This window comes from Atta colombica, unplaced genomic scaffold (assembly GCF_001594045.1).
Source record: "Atta colombica isolate Treedump-2 unplaced genomic scaffold, Acol1.0 scaffold14, whole genome shotgun sequence".
Lineage (NCBI taxonomy): Eukaryota > Metazoa > Arthropoda > Insecta > Hymenoptera > Formicidae > Atta > Atta colombica.
In genome coordinates, this window is record NW_017259228.1 from 827,910 (window position 1) to 841,003 (window position 13,094).

Below are 13,094 nucleotides of genomic sequence, written 5' to 3' on the forward strand. Positions count from 1 at the left end.
CACACTCGCGCGCGCGCGTATATATATATATATATATATATATATATATATATATATACACACACACACACACTTATAGTTATACATATACATATATATATAAAGTTCATAATATATGCTTGTAGATATAAAACTATATGTTATGTAGTTGTCACCACTATATGGTTGCCACTAGTATATCCTTTTCTTTAAATATAACAGTCGCGTATAGTATACGCGACTTTTCAGATACTCCTATTGAGAAGTTGAATTGAATTGTTGAAGAAGATGAAGCTTTATTTATTCGAGATTAAATACGATCGATTGTTATCGATCGTTACTCTTCTATTTCACATCTGAACTTGCACGATATGTACGAGAAAGAGGAAAAAGACAAAGTCTAGCGCTGAATGTACAATGAGAATATCGGGCCTACGGTTCTAGATACGAAAATGGAACATTTTCTTCGGTCGCGTTTTTATTGAGCACGACGTGGATTATAAGCTCCTGCTTAACCTGAAGACAACAGACGTGTTACGTGATTGCAGAGAGAAATCACAATATTTGTTATCTCAAGTACATTTTATTTTACAGTCTTTGTATCTCTATCATGTGGATTTTGTCCGTAGATTAGATTGCTCGTTCGACGATAATATAATAAGATTGCTCGTTCGACGATAATATAATAACTGCACGATTTTCGTAGTTTACTCAATGACGTTTTGATACAGCATTGTTTGGAACTGCCTGAACTCTTGGAAGTTTTGAGGATCTTTTAAACCAATTTCTACCAACGTAGATTAACTTTAATCTTAGTTTAATTTATTTTTTACCTATTTGATGAACATTGAAGTACCTTTGTGCAATTATTTATTGAATTTTATTGATTTAACAGAGTAACTTTTAGTTTCACCTCTCCGTAAAAACCTGTAGTCTGAATCTCCTCATTCTAATTATTATCGTGATAAAATTAATTGAATAATTAAAGTTAAAGGAAGACAAACATTCCGAGACAAATGAAAATGCAGGTATAAATCAGTCTTTTACGCAATAGATATTTTTTTGTTTATACGGAGATAACATTTATAGTTTTATCACGTAAGGATGTTAAACTGATATATGCATCGAGTATTTGCTTTTTCGATATGATTTCGAGCCGTAAACTGAAAACTTTGTGCGGTTCGTGTTTACGGACACATGTATACAGCGGATTTTCTACGATCTTTCTTCGCAGGCCAGTAATATTTACGATTCTATCCCTCGATGTGTCTATTAGAACGAAATACCCACAATTCGAGGAGAGCATTTGAGGTTTCGCCTTGAAGAAACTTCTGCGATGAAATCGAAAGTTTGATTTTCGTGTAACACGTGTTGATCACACACAAAATGTAACACGTAATCGCACATTAAACGTGCGAAAATGAATGACAATAGATCTTTCTTTTCTCTCTCTCCATAGCTGTGATGAGTAAGATATTTTTAAAATGATATAGATACAGATACACAAAATAAATACATAAAATATATATAGTATAGTAGATTACCTATCAGATATTTCAAAAGTATCTCAGATATCAAATCTATACCTATTTCACGATGTTGATGCAATATTCGTAATGTTACGATTCAACGTTTCTGAGATATTGATTCAATATTGGTGTGCTTGTATGAGAAATGTATATAAGGCCAATGATTGTATTTAGCTGAGAAAGCAACTTCGCAATTGTTGTAAAATTCTTTAATATGATTACTTCTAGTCTTTGATTCCTTATGGATCTAAATGTACACAGAGAGAATTATCTTTTAAAATTTACTCTGAAAATACCATATAATAGTTGTGGTACAATATTTTAAAGATTTTTACTATGCATTTCAGTAAAATTAATCAATTTATTTTATATTTTATTGTAATTTTATTAATGAATAAGAGAAATTTACATTAAAATTCCTTAAAATATGTTATCCCACAACTATCATATTTTCAGAATAAACTCAAAGAAAAAATTCTTTTCATGTTTAAATCAATCATATCGAAGAATTTTACAACATTTGAACTGCTTTCTCTGCTGAACTTTATAACTAAAGCCGCAATAGTGCTGATAGTGTGCTTCCGGAATGGTCCGAGCATGTGTACGCAAATCTATAAGCATGAAGTATAAAGAATAGGAGGCCGAACTACATGGACGAAGCCGTCAAAAAGCGTGATCAAAAGTGGCTACCTGAATTAGTTCAATCGAGATGTCGCTTTCGTTCCACCACACCTATAGTCATTAGATTAACAAAGTTCCGCGAACTGCCGCCATTTTGGCCCCGTGATGTATGGTTATTCAAAACTTCAGCCTTTTTTGCTGCGGTTTTTGCAATTTTCAACACAGCAACCAGATATTTTCGATAACAGAATCAGGTTCTTCCTTTTTCAGACTCCTGTATGGATTTCCGATCTTTTAACAGAATCAGATTGGGATAGCAGTTCGACGCCATTTTGACTCCAAATGTTAATTCAGTAAATTTTCTCATCGAGGAACTTTGTTAATCTAGTGACTTTAACCATACCATTCTTTTATTTTACATGAAGAATGTTCCATGTTTTAATAACAATTTGCGTTTTCCCGTTACTGTTAGAGCATGATGTCGTAAAGAATAACGTCTCTATTCTTAGGTTATGTGCGCGTAAGCGTATATGAGAGGAGTTTTGCGATTTGAGCGCCGCCTACTGAGCATCACCAATACCAATTCAGAAACCTGATTTTGACCACACTTTTCAAAACCTAGTTCGGCCTCCTATTCTCTATACTTCATATCTATAAGTCACTTAATAATTAGATAAAAAGTGAAAAACATTCTTCAAAAAGAACATGTTTTTTTCACATTCTAAACTATTAGTATATGGATTTAATATCATGCGATGTCTACATAATTCTTACCATATTAGGTAAAGGTAATTAATATTAACAACATGGTGTGGATTTAAAATTCCAGTATGCAGCCTTTGTAACTCTTAATGACAGTTCAATATCGTTATTTGTTACATATTTATTTAAATACATGTATCTATAAGCTACCATATTCTACACTGTCTCGGAATATGTTTCGTTTGAGAGAGAGTTTACTTTCACTTAAAGAAGGAAGAAGATAAAAGAAATATTTCTTTAGGAGCTTTTTATCTCCGCGTTTTGAGGTGTAAAAAGATGGTTTTAAATTACCTTTGAAGTATAAAGAACGATCTTTAAGTAAACGTACGACGGATATATCAATAGATTTCTTCGCGTGTCACAGCGGCGCATTTGAAATTTTAACAATGAGATTCAACAGAAAGTTTTCATGCGGAGGCGTCAACGCGGGGCGTTTATTAACGTAATTTGCGGTTTGTTGAATATCTCGCGGCAAGGCATCGCTTTCTAGGTCGCTTTAATGAGAGTTATCGACACTGACGGGACGCGTTCTAAAAAAGTTTAGTCGATAATGCTGCAACTGTGCATCCTCGCGAGTCACGGCATGCTGCGCCCATCGCAAGTCCATCATATACACTCCTTTGGCATAATTTTAATCGATCTTTATTTCTCAGAATTCGATAACTTGGAAATTCGTAATTTCATTATTCCATGTTTCTTCATAATTGTTTCTTCATAATTTAATTTCTTCATAATTTAATAATAGGATAGAATTATATAACATAATATAGCGTAGCTGTTATGTTAATAATAGTAGTTACGTTAATAATAATAATAGAATATATAATAACAGATATTCTGTGGTAAATGATGACTGAAATAATAATATCTCTCATATCGACTCTCACATTATTTCTATTTACGATTGTTAACTTGGCATCAATCTGTTGAATATTAATATTTTAGAGTGTTAATTATGCATGCATCGATCGGCGTTTGGTATTTAAAGTTACATTATCACTTAGTGTTTTTCAAATATTTCTGTTAGATAATTTTGTTAGAACACTTGATTTTTAATGTCCAATCATTAACTATCTTTAGCATATAAAAGAACATTTGTCATCTAATGTATGATGTTTTTGACACGAAGAATATATTATTCGCATTTGTTACAACTTAAAAACAAAGATTTCCAGAAAATGAAGGTTTTAAATCATTAGAATTTTGTAACATTAATTTTGAAATACAATTTTTGATGTAATAATTAATTATAGAAGTATATTTTTAGTTATATTCTAGTAAATGTATATTCTTTTAAACTATATTTTTTCTTTTTTTCTGTAAGAATTACAATTTTTTAATTATATATCGTTGTTATGGCAAATAAGCGACATGTTAATCATTTTCATTAAACATTTCTTTAAAAAAATATAAAAAGTGAAGCTTGAGAAAAGAATAAAAGAATTTCTTAGATCTTCTTTGCTCCTATATTGATGGGATTATCTTGTTGGATCTTTTTCTAACCTTTTTCTAATTGGAGACGAAGAGCGTTTTTCTTTCCTTTTTTATCGATGATAATAATATAATCGATGCGGCAGCAACTGGGCACGTCATCATACTTTCACAACGAAGAAGAACTCGCGAGGTTGCCAAGGTTTGAATGTCTCTGTCGTATAACTCGTATCCGATTCCGCATATATGCGTTCGTAGTAGTGTAAAGTATATCGTGATGTTTCATAACGAATGATTGCGACAATTGCATTAATACGCTCTGAGGTCTTCCTGAGGGGACCCTAGTGAAGCTTCGAAACTCTATTATCAATAGAATTAGTAAATAATCATTCCGAAGTTTTATTAGCTCTTTCTCTCTCTCTCTCTCTCTCTCTCTCTCTCTCTCTCTTCAGGATACATATTTAAAAGTGTCAAAGATATCTTTGCAAGATCAGTCTAAAAGATGTCTTATGAAAAAAACAGTTTTCCTTAATTATCTAAAAATTTAGCTAGATACAGATCTAAAAACAATATGTTTGAATTATTAAAATAAATATGTAAGACGTTATCTGAGTTGATTGTTAGAATGTTAAATTTGTTTACAGTATTGAATTTCCTACATAATTATTTTGATAGTTCGATTTTGATAGTTCGACAAAATCGTTCTTTTCATATAATAATGTATTATAATCCCTGCAAAGATTGAAATTTAAAATTTATACTTTTTGTAAAAATGAATATATAGATACGAAATAATGTTTACATTTTATAGTTTAAATGAAATTTTTCTCATTTTATTTCAGTTATTTTTTAAAAACATGTTTTCTTCTGATAAATAATTTTTTGATTCTAAATAATTGCCAAACTTTTGTATTCCTTTCAAATATAATATTAAAAAATTATAATTTTTTCATAATTTTTCATTTTGTTAAAAAATACGTATAATATACTTTTGAAGATGTTTTATATTCTGATTTCAAACTTTATTGTCTGGAATTGTGATTGTAGACTACTTCTGAATGAAATAAACATATTTTAGTTCTCATTTAAGATTGATGTAAAAAAATTCAATTACAATGATTGTTTTCTCGAGCATTATGCTGAAAAGCTTAAGGAATATCTCAGAAATCCCTGTGTGATAATATACTGTGTGGAAAAATAAATGTATATCTAGGGAAATCGCGATGTGAAAAGCGAGAGCCGCGCGTCACGCGGTGGATACGCGACCGGGTCGAGGTGGAGGATGACGACGATGGTGAACTATTCGTGCGCCGCGATGACTTTCGTTGTGCAACGATCGACCCTGTTTTCCGTTCACCCAGAAAACTCGACTCGTTTCCCGCGAATGGTAACCCATATCTGGTATCTGTCCGCCAAAGGGATCATTATAGATATTAGCCCTGATATACACGACGCGCGGACATTAACGTTGGAAGGAAAATGCATTGAACGAATGTCGCCTTTGCCTCTGACTGCTTATCTGTGTTTGTGCCAGAAGCATGAGAACACTAAAAAGTTAACTCTGAATAGCTTGCGTGGCCTGTCTATTTTTACATTTATAAACCGCGAGACACAGCGAATTATAATATCCCGAATCGAGTCGGAATCGGCATTGAAAAACATGATCACCGCGATTTCCCACGTGAACACTTTATAATTAGACTAAGAAGTTTGTTTGCGATGCTTGAAATCTTCAAAAATTTTTACACTTGAAATAAGATAAATATATAAAAAATAATAAATATAGCAAGTTTCTGGGCCAAATGAGAGTTAAGCGCATTTAATAAAACGCACACAAATTGAGACTATTCTTGTTAAAAAAATTAATAAACGGAATTACAAACTTTTTGGATTCTCTTTAGGCTATTCTGAATGAACAACTTACAAATTGATATATTAAGATATTGTCTTAGATTGATATATTAAGATAAATATACATTCGGGCGTTGAAAAGAAAGAAAGCGAAGATACTGCGAGCGTAAAAAGCGCGCAAGATAAATCCAAGGTCAAGCTGTAGACCTTACAGAATTCGCGCACATCTTTGAAAGACTGTTAGTGCTCTGCATCTTGGATGATACTCGGAAGAAGTCGGAGGATTAAAGGAGGTCAACAAACTTGACCCAGTAGTTGACAAGAATTTTCGAATCTTATTCTTCGGAACTAACAGAATTATATATCTTTGCCAAAGATGTCAAACAATTCAATTTTCTTTATGTTACATCTGTAAATTTGGATTCTTATTAAAATAAAAAACTTAGCAGTTATTCTTTTTCTCACGAGTTATGTCATTTTAATTCCTTAAATTAATTAGTGTTATTTAATTAACAAACATAAATTAAATGAATCTTCCAGATCCAAATAAAATTATGTTACAGATTTCGACTCCGGAAGATTAAGTATTGATTGACAAGAATTAATGAAATATATAAATGGAATAAGGATATACACTCGTTACATTTAAGAATGATAAGAAGTAATATAAAAAAAAAATAAAATTAAGAATATTGAGAATATTAGCACGTCCTTCTCATAATCCTCTCCTAATATCTAATAGCTCTTATTTTACTTTTTCTTATTATTCAAGAATTAATAAATTTCATTTTTATTTTATCCTCGAAAATATACTATTACAAATTTTATTCAAGAGATAGCATTTTTAGCATATTAATTTATTTTCGTAATAACTCTTCTGACCAGCTCACGATATCTAGCCATCACGTCTCTATTCTTGAACACCAGATGAGAAACACTTATGTCTCATCCTGCAAGGATGCATCTATTTTTACGATTTTCAACGTAACGAATCCCATAATTTCGCGACGTGTTCGGAACACAGAAGAGGCCATGTTCAAGATTATGTCTCTTAAAACGAGAAGGCGAGTCTAGGAATATATATACTCTGAAAGTGTGTCACATGTTGCCTTGATTATCCCACTCAAAAATGCAACACTGTGTGATATGGAATTTCGGCCAGCAAAATCGAGATGGTTGCAAGCTGAGAAAGAGACATGTTTTCGTTTCGCGAGTATTCGTTCATTCATAATTAACGGCAGACAAGCGCAAGATAAAACGGAATGCGAAAAATATCTCTGAAAACAAAAGTACAGGAATTATCAGGCTATCAGTTTTTCTTTCCAGTGAGAATTCTTCGCGTGCAAGCTGCGCCTGATACAGTCACGCGTTTAGAATGCGAATTGTCTATACATTCGAAGGATACGTCCTTCGATGGTAGAACTCAACTCGCCTGAAATGTCATTCACCTAAAATTCAATCGTTTTATTCCAGAATCGCGTCACGCACGATTCTTTCTCGAAATTCTTTCTATTCGATCCTTTCTATTCGAGCTTAACAAACGCTTAACGTCTGACTGAATTGTGAAAAGTGAGAATTCTTATTTGCAATGAATAAAAAGTCTGTTTAGATCCTTCGACGTTTCAATCGACAGATATTTTATCTTCTAGCTCGTGAACCTTGTGTGCGGATTTTCAGCTGCGTGGTGCCATCGTGAAAGCGGGCTTAAAATAACATTCGTAGTTTATTGATTTTCTCGGAGTTACTATGCCCCGCCAATTCACATTTGAACATGTCAGTCCGCCGGACAATCGAGACAATTTCCCTCTCTGTCATCGGATTCCACTGGATTTTGCTTTGGAAGAACAAAGGAAAAAAATCAGAATATTTAGTCGCGATCAACTGAACGAACAACTGAAGTATTCAATAACAGGAATTAATATTAGCTCATAGTCAGCAAAACACATTATGATTTGGTTATCACTTACGATCTGTGACTATGATGGACTGTATTCGTTCAGATATAAAAGCAACCGAGAAGATTTATTATGAACACGAAGAATTGATTTACGGAAATCAAATGACGTGCGATATGTACGAATATTGACTTAAAGCATCGAACTTCATAGTCTTCGTAACTTTTTGATGTACAAATGAACTGAAATATAATAGATTTAAACAATATAATTCAAGTCTGAAAGAAAAATCATGCGATCAGATATATCCAAATTAAAAATTAATAATGTCTGAATTTATTAATGATTACTCTAACAATTGTTATATGATTATTTTTTATTTTCTAAGAATCTAATTTTTCGAAACGTATTCAATTTTATTTTTATCACTACACAAGTTTATAGAGAAAAGCTTCTGAAATATTAAAATATTATTTGTTTTTAAACTCTGTAAAAATTAAAATGGACGTTGAATGCGGCTGCGAGTAATCTTTTCGATGAAAATAATTGAATTGATGAAACAATAGAATTCGTTGAACGATTTGCTCTCGGAATTTTTCTTCATTTATTAGATACTTCTCTGACATTCACGTGTCAGTTATTAGTTGAATCAAGTGTGTGTGTCTTCAATCAAGATGAATTTTGCCTTAATCTATTCGATTGACGTTAATGACGCCGTCAATATTTATTTTGACTACAGCTATCATGCCGTGACTCGAAAATAACGATTTGCGTTCTGAGTTATATTCTTACTGGCTATGCCAGACCGTGCCTTGTCACTATTTATCATTGTGAAACTACTGTGACACATACGCGTACGTCATCACATTGATATAATTCTGCTGATTCATCAACGCATGACATTTCTGTTACCGAAAGTAGAATCTCATTCGAGTTGCCGTCCCTCGATCTGTGTATATTATATTAAATTATTTAAAACTTGGAACAACCGTTATTGAGCTCTGTTAATCTTAATCTGACACAACTTGCCGATTCACTTAAAGGCATGATAGTGTCGCTTAACTTAGCATCAAGACACTACCGTGTCTCCATATAAATATTATTTATATAAAATTATAAATATTGCTTATATAAATATTACTATGTACTTATAATTTAATTTGAACAAGGAATCAACAAGAAATTTTAGCAACGAGAAAACGAAAAAAAAAACCAATAGAAATTAATCTTTTCTACGTTCTTATGCGATAAATAGAATGTAAAATTAATCTTTCTTCCAAATGTAATAATATTTATTTTCAGTATCGCGTAATAAATAAATAAATAAATTGTTTAGAAACTGAATTTGACAAGATTTTGATAATAAATTATGAAAGAACAACTTCATGAAAATGACAAAGCACGTGCGGAAAGAATGCTTTTGCTGAAGTGCGTATCTAAAAATTTTAGCTAGATAAATCTGAAAATAATTTTGTTTTAGATTACTAAAATAATTTTCTAATAATTAGCTTGAGCGTCCTACATAATTATTTTGATGGTAAACAAAATTATTTTCAGATCTGTATCTAGCAAAATCAGTTCCTTCCATCTATAATTCAAATATCAAATAATTAAAATAAAATTTCGTACAAAGCTGTAATTGATATAAAATTAATTTCTTTATGCGTGCTTACATGTTGTCCGAGGTAATAATTCATAAAAGTAATTTATTCACAAAACTTGCGAGCAGCAGTTGTTCATAAATATTGCTGAGAGCAATTAGCTAAATTGTCACTAATTGTCTTGTGAAAAAATTCCGGTTGTACATTGTTATGCGGTATACTCGTGAAAATAATTAACTGATTATATACATGCGATCGATAGTTTGTACGGTCACACCGGCTAAGAGCCAAGAGAAACCGTTCTCGCACCAAACACCTTGAAATGTAAACATGCGTAAACACGCGTTCCCTGCCTGCGAACGATCGATATTTCAGATCGTTCTCTCTCGCATTCGAGACAAGAACAAATATATTTCTGCCACACCTATTTTCTGCACGTCTTTCACATAAGTTTTTCAGAGTTCAACATCTATCGATCCGCGCTGCAGGTACAATGTTGCGAGTTTTGAAATTTTCAATTTAAACAGAAATGAATTGGTCGATCTTCCTTTGACTTGAGAATCGAAATATTGACAGATTTGACTAAAACAAAAAAAACGGTTAACTATTACTCTGAATAAAATTTGATCAATATTATCTGAACACAGAACTGCGGAATTACAATGGTTACAAAAATTGCTAAAGTAATGGTGCACTTATCGATAAAGACTTTTCGGCACTTTATTCTGTCTTTTATCCAACGCGAACTAAATACAATTACTTACTTTCGAGGGTCGTCGTGCAAGGTTAACCATTTACGCGAATATCAATTTTACTCTGCGTGACTGTAACTTCTTTAATCATGTAGAGGTAATGAATTTTCTTTGAAACGGCGAACTTGCAATGGTTTTTTTTTTACTATAAAGAGAGATGTAATTATATATTTAGCACAATTTATAAGAACATGTTATCTTTATCTCGTTATCGCTCGTTATCTTTATTATGAAAAACTTTAAATTTCTAAATTTATAATTCTATATTTCATTTCGTTGTGCTAATTGCTAAAGATTAATTTAAAATAACTTGGCAATGATTTTCTTTGCCATTTCTAAATTTTTTATGAATTTTTATGACAGGAATTTAACAGATAAATTGACTATTGATTAATATTGACTTATATTGATAAATTGACTTATATTGATTAATAATTGACTTATTTTGCCTGATAAATTGATTTAATTAAATATAAAGACAGAATTATTACATCATCATCACAGTTCTTCATACTTCCCTGACTTTAAATAAATTTGAACATTTTCTTTCTCAATAAAAATGATGTATAAGACCAATTTAGAGTTGAGATGAAAATAATAAAAAAAAGATTAGGCTCTGAAAATTTTTTATCTAGATATGAGCCTAGATATATTTTTTTGGAACATTTGACAATTTTAATATTATTATTCTAGAATTCAATTGCATCCAAAAAATTTTTGTGTAAAAATAACTATAAAAAGTAAAAATATAGTATGATTAAAGTGACAGTGATCCCATGCATTATTATATATATTACTATTTATGATTATTTGAACGATATTTTATACAGTACTCCGATTTTAAAAAATTAAATAAAAGTTTCATATTGTTATTGAATTAACGCTGATTTTGTTGTACTTATATATATTTTAAATTTAAATTAGAGAGACAACGTTCATCGAAATATCTTCAATTCTTTTTGAATAAATATTATATCGGAACATTGCCTCAATAAATTTAAAATTTAGAATACATACAATTATAACCAGTATACAACAAAACAGTGTCAATTTTATTAATGAAGTATTATTTGTTGATAGAATGGACTGTTGCTTAATTAGCTTTTAAAATCGGAATAAGATATCTATTATTTAACGATATAATTTAAATTTATTAAACAATTTAAAGATAAAAAAAATTAATTCTATACATTGTTTATAATTCTGTATTATTATAGTTAGAAACGATTTTACAGAAAGAAACTCATTTTTTATTTGACGTTTTTCTCCAAAGTAAAAAGATCTGTTTTTTTTTTCATTTCTAATTTAAGATATTTAAGCAATTTTTTTGTTTGCTATTCCTAATTTTATAAAGAAAACTTGCAAATTTATTTGATTGATACATCGATTTAATTAAATTAAAAATAAAATTATTTTGTCACAGTTTTAACTTGTAAATTAATAAATTTGAATGGTATTTTTTTTTTTTCAATAAAAGTGCAATATACGGGGCCGACGATCGTGCGCGAGGGACAACCTTGGAACATCGAATGCAGCGATTTGAAGGACGATGATCTCGTTAGATGGACCAGGAATGGTCAGACGTTGGAACCTGAGTTGTCCAGTGGTCAGCTAGTTGTCTTTTCAAAGACCGATGCCGGCAGCAGCAAGCTCTCGGCATCCCAGGCGACTGAGAGTCATGAAGGAGATTACAAATGCACCTCCGATAGTCCGGAGTCTTTCCACCTGTCATTATACTTTGGTAATGTTGTTTATGAGACGTATATGTCATTATTTTGATAAATAATACTCTAATCGTCTAAAAAGTCTGTCAGTCAAAAAATTCTACTAATATAAAGTTTTTTCAACACTCTGTACACATTTACGTCAGCATTTTTCTCTCTCCGCGACAATGTGACGCGCTTTTATCACTGTTTCCATTAAGAAGATTAGTATATTTCGCTATTACACTTACACATAGATTTATGCTCCTTCTCATCAATGTGACTTTAATCTCTGTTGAATTTACTCTTTATCTTTTTCTAATTCTTAGAACTTTAAAAAAAGATGAAGATTATAAGTTTAATCAAAATTAAAATCGATCTACATTGATGAAAACGAGTATCAATATTTTATTATCAGTTTGTTACATATGTATTGTAGATTGATCGAATTTGATAAACAGCTAAATATTGATTATCGGTTAAATTAATAAGTCAAGTATTTACACCTCTACGAAGATACGTGGCCTATATCTGAAATCTTTTCACAACATGTGATAATATCTGATAACTGAATAAAAATTCTCGAATAAATTCCCAGTTATTGCTTTATTGCATGTACAATTATTATTTTATTCACTTTTCTTTTCAATGTATTCTCTGACCAATTCATGAATATTTATTGCACTATTCATCGAGCATATTAAAACTGGTAACGTTAATTATCATCTACAGGCAAGCACTAAGAACATGAAAGGTTTATATTGATTACATAATAATAATATATAATCTCATTATTATAGACTTCAAATCGACCTTGTATTTATAAATAATTAATAATCCATTGTTGTATAGAATCGAATTATATATACATGAAGTTCTTATGAAAAAATCGTTATTATTATATTATTATTATATTAATCATATGTCTTTCTTATAAGATAATCTAAGATAATCATTATGTCTTACGTCA

The 13,094-nt window shown here is 30.8% G+C and overlaps 1 protein-coding gene and 1 pseudogene across 1 annotated transcript in view; both read left to right on the top strand.

Moving 5' to 3' along the window:
* Positions 1-13,094, top strand: part of LOC108684749 (basigin) — a 17,789-nt gene that overhangs the window by 2,223 nt on the left and 2,472 nt on the right. The window contains exon 2 of the mRNA XM_018189215.1: positions 11,899-12,162. Within this exon, the coding sequence (XP_018044704.1) occupies positions 11,899-12,162 (264 nt within the window). The remainder of the gene's footprint in view (positions 1-11,898; positions 12,163-13,094) is intronic.
* On the top strand, positions 2,029-2,752 carry LOC108684750 (annotated as a pseudogene).